The 24,321-nt window shown below is 49.9% G+C and overlaps 1 protein-coding gene across 2 annotated transcripts in view; it reads left to right on the forward strand.

Annotated features, from left to right (window-relative positions):
- Window positions 1-24,321, forward strand: part of LOC138246678 (uncharacterized) — a 182,738-nt gene that overhangs the window by 114,248 nt on the left and 44,169 nt on the right. For both annotated transcript variants that reach the window (XM_069201439.1, XM_069201440.1), the window contains exons 3-4: window positions 3,895-4,374; window positions 17,324-17,407. In XM_069201439.1, coding sequence (XP_069057540.1) covers window positions 3,895-4,374; window positions 17,324-17,407 — 564 coding nt within the window. The remainder of the gene's footprint in view (window positions 1-3,894; window positions 4,375-17,323; window positions 17,408-24,321) is intronic.

A 24,321-nucleotide genomic window follows, 5' to 3' on the forward strand; every position in this document is an offset into this window, starting at 1 on the left:
TGAAGAGCTCTTACTGTCTTCGGAGAGCATGGTGTAGATTTGAAAGAAGAAAAATTTGATTTTTCGAAAAAACAGCTTAGTATACCTCGGCCCCATCATCTCGAAGGAAGGTACTTAACCAAAACCTGGGTTAATCACTGTAGGAAAGTACCATCTTTCTTGGCATGTTACCCCCAATTTTACATGTATGTCAGTATGTTTTTGCCTGTCTCACTGGGATCCTGCTAGTCAGGACCCCAGTGCTCATAGTTTGTGGCCTAAATGTGTATGCCTGTGTAGTGCCTAACTGTGTCACTGAGGCTCTGCTAACCAGAACCTCAGTGCTCATGCTCTCTTTGCCTTTAAATTTGTCACTATAGGCTAGTGACTACACTTACCAATTTCAATTGGCATACTGGACCCACCTTATAAGTCCCTAGTATATTGTACCTAGGTACCCAGGGCATTGGGGTTCCAGGAGATCCATTTGGGCTGCAGCATTTCTTTTGCCACCCATAGGGAGCTCAGACAAACCCTTACACAGGACTGCCATTGCAGCCTGCGTGAAATAACGCACACGTTATTTCACAGCCATTTTCACTGCACTTAAGTAACTTATAAGTCACCTATATGTCTAACCCTCACTTAGTGAAGGTTAGGTGCAAAGTTACTAAGAGTGAGGGCACCCTGGCACTAGCCAAGGTGTCCCCACATAGTTCAGGGCAATTTCGCCAGACTTTGTGAGTGCAGGGACACCATTACACGTGTGCACTACATATAGGTCAATACCTATATGTAGATTCACAATGGTAACTCCGAATATGGCCATGTAACATGTCTAAGATCATGGAATTGTCCCCCCATGCCAAATCTGGTATTGGGGTGCCAATCCCATGCATCCCCGGGGCTCCACCATGGACCCAGGGTACTGCCAAACCAGCTCTCTGGGGTTTTCTCTGCAGCTACCGCTGCTGCCAACCCACAGACAGGCTTCTGCCCTCCTGGGGTCTGGGCAGCCTAGTCCCAGGAAGGCAGAACAAAGAATTTCCTCTGAGAGAGGGTATTACACCCTCTCCCTTTGGAAATAGGTTTTAAGGTTTTAAGTAGCCCAGAGCTCCTCCAGTGTGCCTCAGACCTCTGCCATCTTGTTTTCAGAGGTGTGGGGGCACTCTGGAGGCCTTTGAATGGCCAGTGCCAGCAGGTGACGTCAGAGACCCTTCCTGATAGGTGCATACCTGATTAGGTGGCCAATCCTCCTCTGAGGGCTATTTAGGGTCTCTCCTGTGGGCTTCTCAATAGATTACGAATTGCAAGAATCCAGCAGGACTCCTCTGTACTTCTCTCTTCGACTTCTGCCAAAGATTGACAGCTGACTACTCCAGGATGCCTGCAAAACTGCAACGAAGTAGCCAGAAGACTACCAGTGACATTGTAGCGCCTAATCATGACGGCTTTCTTGACTGTTTCCTGGTGGTGCATGCTCTGGGGGCTGCCTGCCTTCACCCTGCACTGAAAGCCACGAAGAAATCTCCCATGGGTCAACGGAATCTTCCCCCTGCTTCAGCAGGCACCAAACTTCAGCTTCACCGGTACTCTGGGTCTCCTTGAGCGTGGCCCCTGGAACACAGGTGGTGGACCCAAGTGACCCACACTGTCCAGAGGTCCAACTGTCTGAATTTGGAGGAGATAAGTCCTTGCCTTCCCTCCCCAGACAGTAATCCTGTGCACCGTGTGATCTGCAGCTACAAGGGCTTCTGTGCTTATTTCCAAGAAATCCTGCATGCACAGCTGAGCCTAGGTCCCCAGCACTCTATCCTGCGATGCTCAGCTCCCTGAGTTGACCTCCGGTGTTGTGGGACCTCTCTTTGCAGTGTTGAGACGACTGCCATGTTCAGTCTTCTTGAACCCGTGTTCAAGGACTTCTACGGGTGCTTCCTTCCTTTCCGTGGGCTCTCTACATTGCTGAGGGCCCCTTCTGTCTCCTCTCCCAAGTGGAGACATCCTGGTCCTTCCTGGGCCCGGGCAGCATCTTTTTTCTCCAACTGCGACTCTTGCAGGTAGCAAGGCTTGTTTGCAGTATTTTGACAAGGAAACAACTCTGCATCCTCCAGCACGCCGTGGGACATCTTCTGCATGAAGAAGAACCTCTTACCTCCTTTTGTTGGTGCAAAACCATCATCTTCTTCCAATTGGAGGCAGCCATTTTGCACCTTCATCTGGGGTTTGGTGGGCTCCTGCCCCCCTTGGACACTTTAGTGACTCTTGGCCTTGGTCCCCTTCCTTTGCAGGTCTTCCGGTCTAGGAATCCGTCTTCAGTGCTTTGCAGTCTGTTGTGGTCCTTGCAAAATCCTTTATCATGACTTTAGTGTGTTTTGGGGGAAATAGTAGTACTTTACTCCTACTTTCCAGGGTCCTAGGGTAGGGTCTCCTTTACACCCTTTGTGTTTACTCACACTCCCAGCGACTATCTACACACTACACTTGCCTAGGGGTGCATTTGTGGTTCGCATTCCACTTACTTAGTATATGGTTTGTGTTGCCCCTCGGCCTATTGCATCCTATTGTGTTTTACAGTGTTTGCACTACTTTCTGACTGTTTTACTTACCTGATTTGGTTAATTGTGAATATTCTGTTACTTACCTCCTAAGGGAGTATATCCTCTGAGATATTTTTGGCACATTGTCACTAAAATAAATTACCTTTATTTTTAGTAACTATGAGTATTGTCATTCTTATGATATAGTACCAACATGATATAAGTGGTATTGCATGAGCTTTGCATGTCTCCTAGTTCAGCCTAAGCTGCTCTGCTATAGCTACCTCTATCAGCCTAAGCTTCTAGAACACTACTACACTCTACTAATAAGGGATAACTGGACCTGGCACAAGGTGTAAATAGCATTGGTACCCACTACAAGCCGGGCCAGCCTCCTACAATCATTGCTACCCTTTCAGTGTCAAGACGTAGACAAGATTGCTGTTAATTCTTTGTTAGGCTTGAGTGAAATCTGATCACGTTTCATCCCTGCTCATGCATCCAGGATAAGAACAATCAGTAAACACCTGTAATCTTTTGAAGGAAAATATGATGTTTACTTGGGATGAGGAGTGGCAAAATGTTTGTCAATGGATCAAACTATAGCTAGTGAGTGTTAAAGCTGTGAAACCATTTGATCCTACTCTTACAAGTTGCTTGATTGTTGATGCTACAGGTTATGGTTTAGGTGCCATGCTTATTCAGAAAAACAGGGATGAGGAATTCACAGTGTTTTTTTTGTCAAGATTTCTCAGAGGTCCACTACTCAGTTATTGAAAAATAACTATTGGCTTGTTCGAGGACTATGGATAAATTCTGCAGATATGCATGGAGCAAGCGTTTTATCCTCCAAACCAATTAGAAACCGTTGGTCCACATTCTGGGAGGAACGATTGTGACAAACAGTACCCCTAGAATTACCAGACTTGTAAACAGACCAACTCAATAACAGTTTGATATTGTACCTATTCTGAGTTGTAGTGAAAAGGGGTATTTTCAGAATGGCAATCTAAAATCCGACTTCACCATGAATTAGGACTTTATATTGGGATCTCAGAGACACCAAGCTTGACCCAGTTATCTCTTTCCATTTGAAAATTAGAGTTATACAATTTAGGAAGACAGCTCCAATGTTATCCTTTAGGAGAGATAGTCCTTGCAGTAGTGAAAAATGATTTTACTAGTTTTTCACTACCAGGACATGTAAAACTTAAAAGCAAATGGGGTGACTTATATGTATTTAAAAAAAAGATTAAAAAGAGTTATTTCGCCAGGTCAAAATGGCAGTTTAAAACTGCACACACAGGCATTCTCCTCTTTTCTCCTCTGACCTCACACAGTGCTTTTATGTTAACTAACTTTTCTTCCCTCTTTCTAGGCCTTCTGAGTGTTGGGATTGGAGAAGCTACATCTCAAGTTTTCATCACCCCGGTTCCAGAGGCACCCTTTGTGGGAGGAGATGTTGTCTTGTCTGTTTCATTTTATGGGACTTTTCAGAAGTTGACCTGGTACAGAGCACCTGGAAATGCCATATCTCGACACAACATGATCCTGATGTACAACCTAAAAACATTAAAAGAACCAACCATTGGACCTACAAATAAACCAAACCTTGGACATATAAATGATCCAAACCTTCGACCTATAAATAAGTCTAAAATTGAACCTACATATAAGCCAAACCTTGGACCTATAATTACATCATCTCTTGGACCTAAGCACACTGGCAGAGAAGTGAGGCTGCAGAATGGATCCCTGCGGATTACCAAACTCAGACTAAGTGATGCGGGAGATTACACAGTGCAGTTAATGACTCTTGGACGCTTTATGCAGTCCACTGTGCACCTGAGGGTCTCTGGTCAGTATTTCTGCATGCTATACCAATCTTCTCCATGCTCACTCACAAGCCTACTCACCTGCTCCTCTGTGAGGCTCCTTGACACACCTCTGGTCCTCTCACTCACAAGACTACACACCTGCTCCTCTTAGATGCACATTGACACACCTTTGGTCCTCTCACTCACAAGCCTACACACCTGCTCCTCTGTGAGGCTCCTTGACACACTTCTAGCCCTTAACATTCACAGGACTACACACCTGCTCCTCTGTGAGGCTCCTTGACACACTTCTGGCCCTTAACATTCACAAGACTACACACCTGCTCCTCTTAGATGCACATTGACACACCTCTGCTCCTCTCACTCACAAGACTACACACCTGCTCCTCTTAGATGCACAATGACACACCTGAGGCTCCTTGACACACCTCTGCTCCTCTCACTCACAAGACTACACACCTGCTCCTCTTAGATGCACATTGACACACCTTTGGTCCTCTCACTCACAAGCCTACACACCTGCTCCTCTGTGAGGCTCCTTGACAAACTTCTAGCCCTTAACATTCACAGGACTACACGCCTGCTCCTCTGTGAGGCTCCTTGACACACTTCTGGCCCTTAACATTCACAAGACTACACACCTGCTCCTCTGTCAGAATCCTTGACACACCGCTGGTCCTCTCACTCACAAGTCAAAAATACCTGCTCTTCTGTGAGGCTCCTTGACACACCTCTGGTCCTCTCACTCACAAGACTACACACCTGCTCCTCTGTGAGGCTCCTTGACACACTTCTAGCCCTTACCATTCACAGGACTACACACCTGCTTCTCTGTGAGGCTCCTTGATACAACTCTGGCCCTTAACATTCACAAGACTACACACCTGCTCCTCTGTCAGGCTCCTTGACACACCTCTGCTCCTCTCACTCACAAGACTACACATCTGCTCCTCTTAGATGTACCTCAACACACCTCTGCTCCTCTCACTCACAAGTCTACACACCTGCTCCTCTGTGAGGCTCCTTGACGCACCTCTGCTCCTCTCACTCACAAGACTACACACCTGCTCCTCTGTGAGGCTCCTTGACACACCTCTGCTCCTCTCACTTACAATACTACACACCTGCTCCTCTGTGAGGCTCCTTCACACACCTCTACTCCTCTCACTCACAAGTCTACACACCTGCTCCTCTGTGAGGCTCCTTCACACACCTCTACTCTCACTCATAAGACTACATACCTGCTCCTCTGTGAGGCTCCCTGACACACCTGTCCTTCTCTCACAAGTCTACACACCTGTTCTTCTGAGGGGCTCCTTGACACACCTCTACTCCTCTCACTCACAAGTCTACACACCTGCTTCTCTGTGACGCTCCTTCACACACCTCTACTCCTCTCACTCACAAGTCTACACACCTACTCCTCTGTGAGGCTCCTTGATACAACCCTGGCCCTTAACATTCACATGACTACACACCTTCTCCTCTGTGAGGCTTCTTGACACACCTCTACTCCTCTCACTCACAAGACTACAAACCTGCTCCTCTGTGAGGATCCTTGATGCACATCTACTCCTCTCACTGACAAGACTACACACCTGCTCCTCTTAGATGCACATTGACACACCTCTGGTCCTCTCACTCACACGACTACACACCTGCTCCTCTTAGATGCACATTGACACACCTGAGGCTCCTTTGACACACCTCTGCTCCTCTCACTCACAAGCCTACACACCTGCTCCTCTGTGAGGCTCCTTGACAAACTTCTAGCCCTTAACATTCACAGGACTACATGCCTGCTCCTCTGTGAGGCTCCTTGACACACTTCTGGCCCTTAACATTCACAAGACTACACACCTGCTCCTCTGTCAGAATCCTTGACACACCTCTGGTCCTCTCACTCACAAGTCTATATACCTGCTCCTCTGTGAGGCTCCTTGACACACCTCTGGTCCTCTCACTCACAAGACTACACACCTGCTCCTCTCTGAGGCTCCTTGACACACTTCTAGCCCTTACCATTCACAGGACTACACACCTGCTTCTCTGTGAGGCTCCTTGATACAACTCTGGCCCTTAACATTCACAAGACTACACACCTGCTCCTCTGTCAGGCTCCTTGACACACCTCTGCTCCTCTCACTCACAAGACTACACATCTGCTCCTCTTAGATGTACCTCAACACACCTCTGCTCCTCTCACTCACAAGTCTACACACCTGCTCCTCTGTGAGGCTCCTTGACGCACCTCTGCTCCTCTCACTCACAAGACTACACACCTGCTCCTCTGTGAGGCTCCTTGACACACCTCTGCTCCTCTCACTTACAATACTACACACCTGCTCCTCTGTGAGGCTCCTTCACACACCTCTACTCCTCTCACTTACAATACTACATACCTGCTCCTCTGTGAGGCTCCCTGACACACCTGTCCTTCTCTCACAAGTCTACACACCTGTTCTTCTGAGGGGCTCCTTGACACACCTCTACTCCTCTCACTCACAAGTCTACACACCTGCTTCTCTGTGACGCTCCTTCACACACCTCTACTCCTCTCACTCACAAGTCTACACACCTACTCCTCTGTGAGGCTCCTTGATACAACCCTGGCCCTTAACATTCACATGACTACACACCTTCTCCTCTGTGAGGCTTCTTGACACACCTCTACTCCTCTCACTCACAAGACTACAAACCTGCTCCTCTGTCAGGATCCTTGATGCACATCTACTCCTCTCACTGACAAGACTACACACCTGCTCCTCTTAGATGCACATTGACACACCTCTGGTCCTCTCACTCACACGACTACACACCTGCTCCTCTTAGATGCACATTGACACACCTGAGGCTCCTTTGACACACCTCTGCCCCTCTCACTCACAAGACTACACACCTGTTCCTCTGTGAGGCTCCTTGATACACCTCTGCTCCTCTCACTCACAAGACTACACACCTGCTCCTCTTAGATGCACATTGACACACCTTTGGTCCTCTCACTCACAAGACTACACACCTGCTCCTCTGTGAGAATCCTTGACACACTTCTAGCCCTTAACCTTCACAGGACTACACACCTGCTCCTCTGTGAGGCTCCTTGACACACTTCTAGCCCTTAACATTCACAGGACTACACGCCTGCTCCTCTGTGAGGCTCCTTGATACAACTCTGGCCCTTAACATTCACAAGACTACACACCTGCTCCTCTGTCAGGCTCCTTGACACACCTCTGGTCCTCTCACTCACAAGTCTACACACCTGCTCCTCTGTCAGGCTCCTTGACACACCTCTGCTCCTCTCACTCACAAGACTACACACCTGCTCCTCTGTGAGGCTCCTTGACACACTTCTAGCCATTAACATTCACAGGACTACACACCTGCTCCTCTGTGAGGCTCCTTGATACAACTCTGGCCCTTAACATTCACAAGACTACACACCAGCCCCTCTGTCAGGCTCCTTGACACACCTCTGCTCCTCTCACTCACAGGACTACACACCTGCTACTCTTAGATGTACCTCGACACACCTCTGCTCCTCTCACTCAAAACAAGACTACACACCTGCTCCTCTGTGAGGCTCCTTGACACACCTCTGCTCCTCTCACTCACAAGACTACACACCTGCTCCTCTGTGAGGCTCCTTGACACACCTCTGGTCCTCTCACTCACAAGTCTACACACCTGCTCCTCTGTCAGGCTCCTTGACACACCTCTGCTCCTCTCACTCACAAGACTACACACCTGCTCCTCTGTGAGGCTCCTTGACACACTTCTAGCCATTAACATTCACAGGACTACACACCTGCTCCTATGTGAGGCTCCTTGATACAACTCTGGCCCTTAACATTCACAAGACTACACACCAGCCCCTCTGTGAGGCTCCTTGACACACCTCTGCTCCTCTCACTCACAAGACTACACACCTGCTCCTCTGTGAGGCTCCTTGACACACCTCTGGTCCTCTCACTCACAAGTCTACACACCTGCTCCTCTGTCAGGCTCCTTGACACACCTCTGCTCCTCTCACTCACAAGACTACACACCTGCTCCTCTGTGAGGCTCCTTGACACACTTCTAGCCCTTACCATTCACAGGACTACACACCTGCTTCTCTGTGAGGCTCCTTGATACAACTCTGGCCCTTAACATTCACAAGACTACACACCTGCTCCTCTGTCAGGCTCCTTGACACACCTCTGCTCCTCTCACTCACAAGACTACACATCTGCTCCTCTTAGATGTACCTCAACACACCTCTGCTCCTCTCACTCACAAGTCTACACACCTGCTCCTCTGTGAGGCTCCTTGACGCACCTCTGTTCCTCTCACTCACAAGACTACACACCTGCTCCTCTGTGAGGCTCCTTGACACACCTCTGCTCCTCTCACTTACAATACTACACACCTGCTCCTCTGTGAGGCTCCTTCACACACCTCTACTCCTCTCACTCACAAGTCTACACACCTGCTCCTCTGTGAGGCTCCTTCACACACCTCTACTCTCACTCATAAGACTACATACCTGCTCCTCTGTGAGGCTCCCTGACACACCTGTCCTTCTCTCACAAGTCTACACACCTGTTCTTCTGAGGGGCTCCTTGACACACCTCTACTCCTCTCACTCACAAGTCTACACACCTGCTTCTCTGTGACGCTCCTTCACACACCTCTACTCCTCTCACTCACAAGTCTACACACCTACTCCTCTGTGAGGCTCCATGATACAACCCTGGCCCTTAACATTCACATGACTACACACCTTCTCCTCTGTGAGGCTTCTTGACACACCTCTACTCCTCTCACTCACAAGACTACAAACCTGCTCCTCTGTGAGGATCCTTGATGCACATCTACTCCTCTCACTCACAAGACTACACACCTGCTCCTCTTAGATGCACATTGACACACCTCTGGTCCTCTCACTCACACGACTACACACCTGCTCCTCTTAGATGCACATTGACACACCTGAGGCTCCTTTGACACACCTCTGCTCCTCTCACTCACAAGACTACACACCTGTTCCTCTGTGAGGCTCCTTGATACACCTCTGCTCCTCTCACTCACAAGACTACACACCTGCTCCTCTTAGATGCACATTGACACACCTTTGGTCCTCTCACTCACAAGACTACACACCTGCTCCTCTGTGAGGCTCCTTGACACACTTCTAGCCCTTAACCTTCACAGGACTACACACCTGCTCCTCTGTGAGGCTCCTTGACACACTTCTAGCCCTTAACATTCACAGGACTACACGCCTGCTCCTCTGTGAGGCTCCTTGATACAACTCTGGCCCTTAACATTCACAAGACTACACACCTGCTCCTCTGTCAGGCTCCTTGACACACCTCTGGTCCTCTCACTCACAAGTCTACACACCTGCTCCTCTGTCAGGCTCCTTGACACACCTCTGCTCCTCTCACTCACAAGACTACACACCTGCTCCTCTGTGAGGCTCCTTGACACACTTCTAGCCATTAACATTCACAGGACTACACACCTGCTCCTCTGTGAGGCTCCTTGATACAACTCTGGCCCTTAACATTCACAAGACTACACACCAGCCCCTCTGTCAGGTTCCTTGACACACCTCTGCTCCTCTCACTCACAGGACTACACACCTGCTACTCTTAGATGTACCTCGACACACCTCTGCTCCTCTCACTCAAAACAAGACTACACACCTGCTCCTCTGTGAGGCTCCTTGACACACCTCTGCTCCTCTCACTCACAAGACTACACACCTGCTCCTCTGTGAGGCTCCTTGACACACCTCTGCTCCTCTCACTCACAAGACTACACACCTGCTCCTATTAGATGTACCTCGACACACCTCTGCTCCTCTCACTCACAAGACTACACACCTGCTCCTCTGTGAGGCTCCTTGACACACCTCTGCTCCTCTCACTCACAAGACTACACACCTGCTCCTCTGTGAGGCTCCTTCACACACCTCTACTCCTCTCGCTCACAAGTCTACACACCTGCTCCTCTGTGAGGCTCCTTCACACACCTCTACTCTCACTCATAAGACTACACACCTGCTCCCCTGTGAGGCTCCATCACACACCTCTACTCTCACTCATAAGACTACACACCTGCTCCTCTGTGAGACTCCCTGACACACCTGTACTTCTCTCACAAGTCTACACACCTGCTGCTCTGCAGGGCTCCTTGACACACCTCTACTCCTCTCACTCAAATGTCTACACACCTGCTTCTCTGTGAGGCTCCTTCACACACCTCTACTCCTCTCACCGACAAGTCTACACACCTGCTCCTCTGTGAGGCTCCTTGATACAACTCTGGCCCTTAACATTCACAAGACTACACACCTTCTCCTCTGTGAGGCTCCTTGACGCACCTCTACCCCTCTCACTCACAAGACTACACACATGCTCCTCTGTGAGGCTCCTTGACACACCTCTGCTCCTTTCACTCACAAGACTACACACCTGCTCCTCTGTGAGGCTACTTGACACACCACTGCTCCTCTCACTCACCAGACTACACACCTGCTCCTCTATGAAACTCCTTCACACACCTCTACTCCTCTTACTCACAAGTCTATACACCTGCTCCTCTGTGAGGCTCCTTCACACACCTCTACTCTCACTCATAAAACTACACACCTGCTCCTCTGTGAGGCTCCTTCACACACCTCTACTCTCACTCATAATACTACACACCTGCTCCTCTGTGAGGCTCCCTGACACACCTGTCTTTCACTCACAAGACTACACACCTGCTCCTCTTAGATGCACATCGACACACCTCTGGTCCTCTCACTCACACGACTACACACCTGCTCCTCTTGGATGCACATTGACACACCTCTGGTCCTCTTACTCCCAAGACTACACACCTGCTCGTCTGTGAGGCTCCTTGACACACCTCTGCTCCTCTCACTCACAAGACTGCACACCTGCTCCTCTTAGATTCACATTGACACACCTTTGGTCCTCTCACTCACAACACTACACACCTGCACCTCTGTGAGGCTCCTTGACACACCTCTGCTCCTTTCACTCTCATGTCTACACACCTGCTCCTCTGTGAGGCTCCTTGACACACCTCTGGTCCTCTCACTCGCAAGACTACACACCTGCTCCTCTGTGAGGCTCCTTCACACACCTCTCCTCTCACTCACAAGACTACACACCTGCTCCTGTTAGATGCACATTGACACACCTCTGCTCCTCTCACTCACAAGACTACACACCTGCTCCTCTGTGATGGTCCCTGACACACCTGTCTTTCACTCACAAGACTACACACCTGCTCCTCTTAGATGCACATTGACACTCCTCTGGTCCTCTCACTCACACGAATACACACCTGCTCCTCTTAGATGCACATTGACACTGCTGAGGCTCCTTGACACACCTCTGCTCCTCCCACTCACAAGACTACACACCTGCTCCTCTTAGATGCACAATGACACACCTTTGGTCCTCTCACTCACAAGACTACACACCTGCTCCTCTGTGAGGCTCCTTGACACACTTCTAGCCCTTAACATTCACAGGACTACACACCTGCTCCTCTGTGAGGCTCCTTGATACAACTCTGGCCCTTAACATTCACAAGACTACACACCTGCTCCTCTGTCAGGCTCCTTGACACACCTCTGGTCCTCTCACTCACAAGTCTACACACCTGCTCCTCTGTCAGGCTCCTTGACACACCTCTGGTCCTCTCACTCACAAGACTATTCACCTGGTCCTCTGTGAGGCTCCTTGACACACTTCTAGCCATTAACATTCACAGGACTACACACCTGCTCCTCTGTCAGGCTCCTTGGCACACCTCTGCTCCCTCACTCACAGGACTACACACCTGCTCCTCTTAGATGTACCTCGGCACACCTCTGCTCCTCTCACTCACAAGACTACAACCTGCTCCTCTGTGAGGCTCCTTGACACACCTCTGCTCCTCTCACTTACAAGACTACACACCTGCTCCTCTGTGAGGCTCCTTCACACACCTCTCCTCCTCTCACTCACAAGTCTACACACCTGCTCCTCTGTGAGGCTCCTTCACACACCTCTACTCCTCTCACTGACAAGTCTACACACCTGCTCCTCTGTGAGGCTCCTTCACATACCTCTACTCTCACTCATAAGTCTACAAACCTGCTCCTCTGTGGGGCTCCTTGACACACCTCTACTCCTCTCACTCACAAGTCTACACACCTGCTCCTCTGTGAGGCTACTTGACACACCACTGCTCCTCTCACTCACAAGACTACACACCTGCTCCTCTATGAAGCTCCTTCACACACCTCTACTCCTCTTACTCACAAGTCTATACACCTGCTCCTCTGTGAGGCTCCTTCACACACTTCTACTCTCACTCATAAGACTACACACCTGCTCCTCTGTGAGGCTCCTTCACATACCTCTACTCTCACTCATAAGTCCACACACATGCTCCTCTGTGAGGCTCCTTGACACTCCTCTGCTCCTTTCACTCACAAGACTACACACCTGCTCCTCTGTGAGGCTACTTGACACACCACTGCTCCTCTCACTCACAAGACTACACACCTGCTCCTCTATGAAGCTCCTTCACACACCTCTACTCCTCTTACTCACAAATCTATACACCTGCTCCTCTGTCAGGCTCCTTGACACACCTCTGGTCCTCTCACTCACAAGTCTACACGCCTGCTCCTCTGTCAGGCTCCTTGACACACCTCTGGTCCTCTCACTCACAAGTCTACACACCTGCCCCTCTGTCAGGCTCCTTGACACACCTCTGCTCCTCTCACTCACAAGACTATTCACCTGGTCCTCTGTGAGGCTCCTTGACACACTTCTAGCCATTAACATTCACAGGACTACACACCTGCTCCTCTGTGAGGCTCCTTGATACAACTCTGGCCCTTAACATTCACAAGAATACACACCTGCTCCTGTGTCAGGCTCCTTGGCACACCTCTGCTCCCTCACTCACAGGACTACACACCTGCTCCTCTTAGATGTACCTCGGCACACCTCTGCTCCTCTCACTCACAAGACTACAACCTGCTCCTCTGTGAGGCTCCTTGACACACCTCTGCTCCTCTCACTTACAAGACTACACACCTGCTCCTCTGTGAGGCTCCTTCACACACCTCTCCTCCTCTCACTCACAAGTCTACACACCTGCTCCTCTGTGAGGCTCCTTCACACACCTCTACTCCTCTCACTGACAAGTCTACACACCTGCTCCTCTGTGAGGCTCGTTCACATACCTCTACTCTCACTCATAAGTCTACAAACCTGCTCCTCTGTGGGGCTCCTTGACACACCTCTACTCCTCTCACTCACAAGTCTACACACCTGCTCCTCTGTGAGGCTCCTTGATTCAACTCTGGCCCTTAACATTCACAAGACTGCACACATTCTCCTCTGTGAGGCTTCTTGACACACCTCTACTCCTATCACTCACAAGACTACACACCTGCTCCTCTTAGATGCACATTGACACACCTCTGGTTCTCTCACTCACACGACTACACACCTGCTCCTCTTATATGCACATTGACACACCTGAGGCTCCTTGACACACCTCAGCTCCTCCCACTCACAAGACTACACACCTGCTCCTCTTAGATGCACAATGACACACATTTGGTCCTCTCACTCACAAGACTACACACCTGCTCCTCTGTGAGGCTCCTTGACACACCTCTGGTCCTCTCACTCACAAGACCACACACCTGCTCCCCTGTGAGGCTCCTTCACACACCTCTACTCTCACTCACAAGACTACACACCTGCTCCTGTTAGATGCACATTGACACACCTCTGCTCCTCTTACTCACAAGAACACACACCTGCTCCTCTGTGAGGGTCCCTGACACACCTGTCTTTTACTCACAAGACAACACAGCTGCTCCTCTTAGATGCACATTGACACATCTCTGGTCCTCTCACTCACACAACTACACACCTGCTCCTAATAGATGCACATTGACACACCTGAGGCTCCTTGACACACCTCTGCTCCTCTCACTCACAAGACTACACACCTGCTCCTCTTAGATGCACATTGACACACCTTTGGTCCTCTCACTCACAAGACCACACACCTGCTCCTCTGTGAGGCTCCTTGACACACTTCTAGCCCTTAACATTCACAGGACTACACACCTGCTCCTCTGTGAGGCTCCTCGATACAACTCTGGCCCTTAACATCCACAAGACTACACACCAGCTCCTCTGTCAGGTTCCTTGACACACCTCTCCTCCTCTCACTCACAGGACTACACACCTGCTCCTCTTAGATGTACCTCAACACACCTCTGCTCCTCTCACTCACAGGACTACACACCTGCTCCTCTGTGAGGCTCCTTGACACACCTCTACTCCTCTCACTCACAAGACTACACACCTGCAACTATGTGAGGCTCCTTGACACACCTCTGCTTCTCTCACTCACAAGACTACACACCTGCTCCTCTTTGAGGCTCCTTGACACACCTCTAGTCCTCTCACTCACAAGACTTCACACCTGCTCCTCTGTGAGGCTTCATGATACAAGTCTGGCCCTTAACATTCACAAGACTACACACCTGCTCCTCTGTCAGGCTCCTTGACACACCTCTGCTCCTCTCACTCACAAAACTACACACCTGCTCCTCTTAGATGTACCGCGACACACCTCTGCTCCTCTCACTCACAAGACTACACACCTGCTACTCTGTGAGGCTCCTTGATACACCTCTGCTCCTCTCATTCACGAGACTACACACCTGCTCCTCTGTGAGGCTCCTTTACTCACCTCTGCTCCTCTCACTCACAGGACTACACACCTGCTCCTCTGTGAGGCTCCTTCACACATCTCTACTCCTCTCACTCACAAGTCCACACACCTGCTCCTCTGTGAGGCTCCTTCACACACCTCTACACTCACTCATAAGACTACACACCTGCTCCTCTGTGAGTCTCCTTCAAACACCTCTACTCTCACTCATAAGACTACACACCTGCTCCTCTGTGAGGCTCCCTGACACACCTGTCCTTCTCTCACAAGTCTACACACATGCTCCTCTGCGGTGCTCCTTGACACACCGCTACTCCTCTCACTCAAAAGTCTACACACCTGCTTCTCTGTTAGTCTCCTTCTCACACCTCTATTCCTCTCACTCACAAGTCTACACACCTGCTCCTCTGTTAGACTCCTTGACACACCTTTATTCCTCTCACTCACAAGTCTACACACCTGCTCCTTTGTTAGGCTCCTTGACACACCTCTGGTCCTCTGACTCACAAGTCTACACAACTGCTCCTCTGTCAGGCTCCTTGATACACCTCTGATCCTCTCACTCACAGGACTACACACCTGCTCCTCTTAGATGTACCTCGACACACCTCTGCTCCTCTCACTCACAAGACTACACACCTGCTCCTCTGTGAGGCTCCTTGACACACCTCTGCTCCTCTCACTCACAAGACTACACACCTGCTCCTCTGTGAGGTTCCTTCACACTCCTCTACTCCTCTCACTCACAAGTCTACACACCTGCTCCTCTGTGAGGCTCCTTCACACACCTCTACTCTCACTCATAAGACTACACACCTGCTCCTCTGTGAGGCTCCTTCACACACCTCTACTCTCACTCATAATACTACACACCTGCTCCTCTGTGAGGCTTCTTGACACACCTCTACTCCTTTCACTCACAAGACTACACACCTGCTCCTCTTAGATGCACATTGACACTCCTCTGGTCCTCTCACTCACACGACTACACACCTGCTCCTCTTAGATGCACATTGACACACCTGAGGCTCCTTGACACACCTCAGCTCCTCCCACTCACAAGACTACACACCTGCTCCTCTTAGATGCTCATTGACACACCTTTGGTCCTCTCACTCACAAGACTACACACCTGCTCCTCTGTGAGGCTCCTTCACACACCTCTGGTCCTCTCACTCACAAGAGAACACACCTGCTCCTCTCTGAGGCTCCTTCACACACCTCTCCTCTCACTCACAAGACCACACACCTTCTCCTGTTAGATGCACATTGACACACCTCTGCTCGTCTCACTCACATGACTACACACCTGCTCCTCTGTGAGGGTCCCTGACACACCTGTCTTTCACTCACAAGACTACACACCTGCTCCTCTTAGATGCACATTGACACACCTCTGGTCCTCTCACTCACACGACTACACTCCTGCTCCTCTTAGATGCACATTGACACATCTGAGGCTCCTTGACACACCTCAGCTCCTCCCACTCACAAGACTACACACCTGCTCCTCTTAGATGCACATTGACACACCTTTGGTCCTCTCACTCACAAGACTACACACCTGCTCCTTTGTGAGGCTTCTTGACACACTTCTAGCCCTTAACATTCACAGGACTACACACCTGCTCCTCTGTGAGGCTCCTTGACACACCTCTGCTCCTCTCACTCACAAGACTACACACCTGCTCCTCTGTGAGGCTCCTTGACACACCTCTGCTCCTCTCACTCACAAGACTACACACCTGCTCCTCTGTGAGGCTCCTTCACACACCTCTACTCCTCTCACTTACAAGTCTACACACCTGCTTCTCTGTGAGGCTCCTTCACACAGCTCTACTCTCACTCATAAGACTACACACCTGCTCCTCTGTGAGGCTCCTTCACACACCTCTACTCTCACTCATAAGACTACACACCTGCTCCTCTGTGAGGCTCCCTGACACACCTGTCCTTCTCTCACACGTCTACACACCTGCTCATTTGTGGTGCACCTGACACACCTCTCCTTCTCTCACACTCACAAGTCTACACACCTCTGCTCCTTTCAGACTCACATGTCCACACACCTGCTCCTCTGTGATGCACCTTGACACACCTATATTCCTCTCACACTGACCAATCTAAAGCAGGACCCCCAATCCCCTGCTCCTTGCCCTCCCTTGAGTATGGACCCTTTCTCCAGTAGCTTCTGTTTCCTTTTAACAGACAAACGCACTTCAGTCAGATCAACGAGTCAACCAAGGCTTGCCAGGACAGCAGGACCGTCTGCGCTGAGCACCGGGGGAAAAGGTATTTTTAATGATTTATTTTTACTTTTGTTAACTTTATAGCATGAAATGACCACAGCAGGGGGCTTTTATTATAACTTAACATAACAGTATAGTTAGCCCTTGATTTTTTTAATAAATAAGTGAAGCTGCCCAAAATCTTTCTTCAGCAGGCTGCTGCTCACATCCCTCCTGATATTCCAACCTTCCCAGAGGAACGCCCACTTCCCAACTGGCCCCGCCCACTCCTCCTACTAGTTCCACATATGAGAATTGCAACAAAACGTGAGGGGGGGCCTGCAAAATACATGAAGGCACCCCCTACGCTCTAGAACCAGTCATGAGCTCTTAGGCCAGGGGCCTGCCGCTGGTGCAGAGTGCTTGTGGAGGGTGCCCAGGAGGGACCATGATGTCGCCAATTGCCCTTGTCGTTCTTGCAGAAACCTCAGCTTCTACTGTCCAGTAGCAGCTTCTTTGCACCCACAGCTGGCATTTCCTGGGCATCTGCCCACTCTCGACTTGATCGTGACTTTTGGACTTGGTCCGCTATAGAAAAATAGCCCACCCCAAGACCCTGAAAAGTGAGTGCAAAGTGCACTAAAGTTCCCCAAAGGACATAGAAGTCGTGATAGGGGAATTCTGCAGGAAAGACACAAACCAGCAATGCAACAACGATGGATGTCCAGTCGAGGGTACCTGTGGAACAAGGGGACCAAGTCCAAAAGTCACAAGCAAGTCGGAGATGGGCAGATGCCCAGGAAATGCCAGCTGTGGGTGCAAAGAAGCTTCTACTGGACAGAAGAAGCTTAGGTTTCTGCAGGAACGACAAGGGCTAGAGACTTCCCCTTTAGAGGACGGATCCCACACGCTGTGGAGAGTTGTGCAGAAGTGTTTTCCCGCCGAAAAAACACCAACAAGCCTTGCTAGCTGCAAATCGTGCAGTAAGCGTTTTTGGATGCTGCTATGGCCCAGGAGGGACCAGGATGTCGCAAATTGCGTCAGGAGACAGAAGGGACGTCGAGCAAGACAAGGAGCCCTCTCAGCAGCAGGCAGCACCCGGAGAAATGCCAGAAACAGGCACTACGAGGATGCGTGAAACAGTGCTCACCCGAAGTCGCACAAAGGAGTCCCACGTCGCCGGAGAACAACTTAGGAGGTCGTGCAATGCAGGTTAGAGTGCCGTGGACGCAGGATGGACTGTGCACAAAGGATTTCCACCGGAAGTGCACGGAGGCCGGAGTAGCTGCAAAAGTCGCGGTTCCCAGCAATGCAGTCTGGCGTGGGGAGGCAAGGACTTACCTCCACCAAACTTGGACTGAAGAGTCACTGGACTGTGGGAGTCACTTGGACAGAGTTGCTGGATTCAAGGGACCTCGCTCGTCGTGCTGAGAGGAGACCCAGGGGACCGGTGATGCAGTTCTTTGGTGCCTGCGGTTGCAGGGGAACGATTCCGTCGACCCACGGGAGATTTCTTCGGAGCTTCTAGTGAAGAGAGGAGGCAGACTACCCCCACAGCATGCACCACCAGGAAAACAGTCGAGAAGGCGGCAGGATCAGCGTTACAGAGTTGCAGTAGTCGTCTTTGCTACTATGTTGCAGTTTTGCAGGCTTCCAGCGCGGTCAGCAGTCGATTCCTTGGCAGAAGGTGAAGAGAGAGATGCAGAGGAACTCGGATGAGCTCTTGCATTCGTTATCTAAAGTTTCCCCAGAGACAGAGACCCTAAATAGCCAGAAAAGAGGGTTTGGCTACCTAGGAGAGAGGATAGGCTAGCAACACCTGAAGGAGCCTATCAGAAGGAGTCTCTGACGTCACCTGGTGGCACTGGCCACTCAGAGCAGTCCAGTGTGCCAGCAGCACCTCTGTTTCCAAGATGGCAGAGGTCTGGAGCACACTGGAGGAGCTCTGGACACCTCCCAGGGGAGGTGCAGGTCAGGGGAGTGGTCACTCCCCTTTCCTTTGTCCAGTTTCGCGCCAGAGCAGGGCTAAGGGGTCCCTGAACCGGTGTAGACTGGCTTATGCAGAAATGGGCACCAAATGTGCCCATGAAAGCATTTCCAGAGGCTGGGGGAGGCTACTCCTCCCCTGCCTTCACACCATTTTCCAAAGGGAGAGGGTGTAACACCCTCTCTCAGAGGAAGTCCTTTGTTCTGCCATCCTGGGCCAGGCCTGGCTGGACCCCAGGAGGGCAGAAGCCTGTCTGAGGGGTTGGCAGCAGCAGCAGCTGCAGTGAAACCCCTGAAAAGGCAGTTTGACAGTACCAGGGTCTGTGCTACAGACCACTGGGATCATGGGATTGTGCCAACTATGCCAGGATGGCATAGAGGGGGCAATTCCATGATCATAGACATGTTACATGGCCATATTTGGAGTTACCATTGTGAAACTACGTATAGGTAGTGACCTATATGTAATGCACGCGTGTAATGGTGTCCCCGCACTCACAAAGTCCGGGGAATTGGCCCTGAACAATGTGGGGGCACCTTGGCTAGTGCCAGGGTGCCCTCACACTAAGTAACTTTGCACCTAACCTTTACCAGGTAAAGGTTAGACATATAGGTGACTTATAAGTTACTTAAGTGCAGTGTAAAATGGCTGTGAAATAACGTGGACGTTATTTCACTCAGGCTGCAGTGGCAGGCCTGTGTAAGAATTGTCAGAGCCCCCTATGGGTGGCAAAAGAAATGCTGCAACCCATAGGGATCTCCTGGAACCCCAATACCCTGGGTACCTCAGTACCATATACTAGGGAATTATAGGGTGTTCCAGTAAGCCAATGTAAATTGGTGAAATTGGTCACTAGCCTGTTAGTGACAATTTGGAAAGAAATGAGAGTGCATAACCACTGAGGTTCTGATTAGCAGAGCCTCAGTGAGACAGTTAGTCACTACACAGGTAACACATTCAGGCACACTTATGAGCACTGGGGCCCTGGATGACAGGGTCCCAGTGACACATACAACTAAAACAACATATATACAGTGAAAAATGGGGGTAACATGCCAGGCAAGATGGTACTTTCCTACACTGGAGCACACTGGAGGAGCTCTGGACACCTCCCAGGGGAGGTGCAGGTCAGGGGAGTGGTCACTCCCCTTTCCTTTGTCCAGTTTTGCGCCAGAGCAGGGCTAAGGGGTCCCTGAACCGGTGTAGACTGGCTTATGCAGAAATGGGCACCATGTGTGCCCATGAAAGCATTTCCAGAGGCTGGGGGAGGCTACTCCTCCCCTGCCTTCACACCATTTTCCAAAGGGAGAGGGTGTAACACCCTCTCTCAGAGGAAGTCCTTTGTTCTGCCATCCTGGGCCAAGCCTGGCTGGACCCCAGGAGGGCAGAAACCTGTCTGAGGGGTTGGCAGCAGCAGCTGCAGTGAAACCCCAGGAAAGGCAGTTTGGCAGTACCAGGGTCTGTGCTACAGACCACTGGGATCATGGGATTGTGCCAACTATGACAGGATGGCATAGAGGGGGCAATTCCATGATCATAGACATGTTACATGGCCATATTCGGAGTTACCATTGTGAAGCTACATATAGGTAGTGACCTATATGTAGTGCACACGTGTAATGGTGTCCCCGCACTCACAAAGTCAGGGGAATTTGCCCTGAACAATGTGGGGGCACCTTGGCTAGTGCCAAGGTGCCCTCACACTAAGTAACTTTGCACCCAACCTTTACCAGGTAAAGGTTAGACATATAGGTGACTTATATACTTAAGTGCAGTGTAAAATGGCTGTGAAATAACGTGGACGTTATTTCACTCAGGCTGCAGTGGCAGGCCTGTGTAAGAATTGTCAGAGCTCCCTATGGGTGGCAAAGGAAATGCTGCAGCCCATAGGGATCTCCTGGAACCCCAATACCCTGGGTACCTCAGTACCATATACTAGGGAATTATAAGGGTGTTCCAGTAAGCCAATGTAAATTGGTAAAATTGGTCACTAACCTGTTAGTGACAATTTGAAAGAAATGAGAGAGCATAACCACTGAGGTTCTGGTTAGCAGAGCCTCAGTGAGACAGTTAGTCATAATACAGGTGACACATACATATAGGCCACAAACGTATGAGCACTGGGGTCCTGACTAGCAGGGTCCCAGTGACACATAACAAACATACTGAAAACATAGGGTTTTCACTATGAGCACTGGGCCCTGGCTAGCAGGATCCCAGTGAGACAGTGAAAACACCCTGACATACACTCACAAACAGGCCAAAAGTGGGGGTAACAAGGCTAGAAAGAGGCTACTTTCTCACAATATTGTCATAAAAATAAAGTACCTTTATTTTTAGTATATCTGTGTATTGTGTTTTCCTATGACATTGTGCATTTGACACTAGTGGTACTGTAGGAGCTTCACTCGTCTCCTAGTTCAGCCTAAGCTGCTCTGCTAAGCTACCATTATCTATCAGCCTAAGCTGCTAGACACCCTATACACTAATAAGGAATACCTGGGCCTGGTGCAAGGTGTAAGTACCCCTTGGTACTCACTACAAGCCAGCCCAGCCTCCTACATGCACCCTCTGCTGTGTTCATACAGTCCTATAGTTCTGTGTTTGGTTTCCATACACCCTGTGCTGTGTTCATACAGTCCTGTAGTTCTGTGTATGGTGTCCATGCACATTCTGCTGTGTTCATACAGTCCTATAGTTCTGTGCATGGTGTCCGTGCACCCTCTGCTGTGTTCATACAGTTCTATAGTTCTGTGTATGGTGTCCGTGCACCCTCTGCTGTGTTCATACAGTCCTATAGCTCTGTGTGTCATGTCCGTGCACCCTGTGCTGTGTTCATACAGTCCTGTAGTTCTGTGTTTGGTTTCCGTGCACCCTGTGCTGTGTTCATACAGTCCTGTAGTTCTGTGTATGGTGTCCATAGACCCTGTGCTGTGTTCATACAGTCCTGTAGTTCTGTGTATGGTGTCCATGCACACTCTGCTTTGTTCATACAGTCCTATAGTTCTGTGCATGTTGTCCGTGCACCCTCTGCTGTGTTCATACAGTTCTATAGTTCTGTGTATGGTGTCCGTGCACCCTCTGCTGTGTTCATACAGTCCTATAGGTCTGTGTGTCTTGTCCGTGCACCCTGTGCTGTATTCATACAGTCCTGTAGTTCTCTGTTTGGTTTCCGTGCACCCTCTGCTGTGTTCATACAGTCCTGTAGTTCTGTGCATGGTGTCCATGGACCCTGTGCTGTGTTCATACAGTCCTGTAGCTCTGTGTATGGTGTCCATGCACACTCTGCTGTATTCATATAGTCCTGTAGTTCTGTGTATGGTGTCCGTGCACCCTGTGCTGTGTTCATACAGTCCTGTAGTTCTGTGCATGGTGTCCATGGACCCTGTGCTGTGTTCATACAGTCCTGTAGTTCTGTGTATGGTGTCCATGCACACTCTGCTTTGTTCATACAGTCCAATAGTTCTGTGCATGGTGTCCGTGCACCCTCTGCTGTGTTCATACAGTTCTATAGTTCTGTGTATGGTGTCCGTGCACCCTCTGCTGTGTTCATACAGTCCTATAGCTCTGTGTGTCATGTCCGTGCACCCTGTGCTGTGTTCATACAGTCCTGTAGTTCTGTGTTTGGTTTCCGTGCACACTGTGCTGTGTTCATACAGTCCTGTAGTTCTGTGTATGGTGTCCATGGACCATGTGCTGTGTTCATACAGTCCTGTAGTTCTGTGTATGGTGTCCATGGACCCTGTGCTGTGTTCATACAGTCCTGTAGTTCTGTGTATGGTGTCCGTGCACCCTCTGCTGTGTTCATACAGTCCTGTAGTTCTGTGTATGGTGTCCATGCACACTCTGCTGTATTCCTATAGTCCTGTAATTCTGTGTATGGTGTCCATGCACCCTGTGCTGTGTTCATACAGTTCTGTAGTTCTGTGCATGGTGTCCATGCACCTTGTGCTGTGTTCATACAGTCCTGTAGTTCTGGTTATGATGTCCGTGCACCCTGTGCTGTGTTCAGACAGTCCTGCAGTTGTGTGTATGGTGTCTGTGCACCCTCTGCTGGGTTTATACAGCCCTATACTTCTGTGTATGGTGTCTGTGCACCTGCTGCTTTGTCTGTATAGTGATACAATTTGGCCTATGGTGTCACTGCTCCCTCTGCTGTCTCCTTTCAGTGCTACAGTTCATTGTACGGTGCCTGAGCACTCTCTGCTGTGTCCGTACTGTGTTGTAGTACGGGTATGGTGCCTGTGTACCATCTACTGTCTTCATATAATCCTATGGTTCTGTGTATGGTGTCTATGCACCCTCTGCTGTGTCTGTACAGTCCTATAGTTCTGTGTACTGTGTCACTGCTCCCTCTGCTGGCTCTGTAATCTGATATACTTCTGTGTATCTGTGTATGGTGTCTGTGTGCCCTCTTCTGTCTCTGTTCAGCATTAAAGTTCTGTCTGTAGTGTTTGTGCTTTCTCTGCTCTTTCCATAACCTACTATGGTTCTGTGTATGATGTTGTTGCGCTCTCTGCTGTTTCTGTATAGTATTACAGTTCTGTGTGTACTGTTTGTGCTCCCTCGTTTGTCTCGGTAATCTGCTATGGCTCTATGCATGGTGTCTGTGCTCCCTCTGCTGCCTCTGTACAGTATTACAGTTCTGTGTATGGTGTCTGTGCTCCCTCTGCTGCCTCTGTACAGTATTATAGTTCTGTGTATGGTGTCTGTGCTCCCTCTGCTGCCTATGTACTGCATTTTAGTTCTGTGTATGGTGTCCGTGTGCCCTCTGTTGCCTATGTACAGTATTATATTTCTGTATACGGTGTCTGGGCTCCCTCTGCTGCCTCTGTGCGGTATTACAGTTCTGTGTATAGTGTCCAAGCTCTCTTTGCTGCCCATGTACAGTATTATAGTTCTCTGTATGGTGTCTGAGCTCTCTCTGCTGCCTCTGGATATTATTACAGTTCTGTGTATGATGTCTGGGGTCCCTCTGCTGCCTCCATAAA

Source organism: Pleurodeles waltl, chromosome 7 (genome assembly GCF_031143425.1).
Source record: "Pleurodeles waltl isolate 20211129_DDA chromosome 7, aPleWal1.hap1.20221129, whole genome shotgun sequence".
Taxonomy (NCBI): Eukaryota; Metazoa; Chordata; class Amphibia; order Caudata; family Salamandridae; genus Pleurodeles; species Pleurodeles waltl.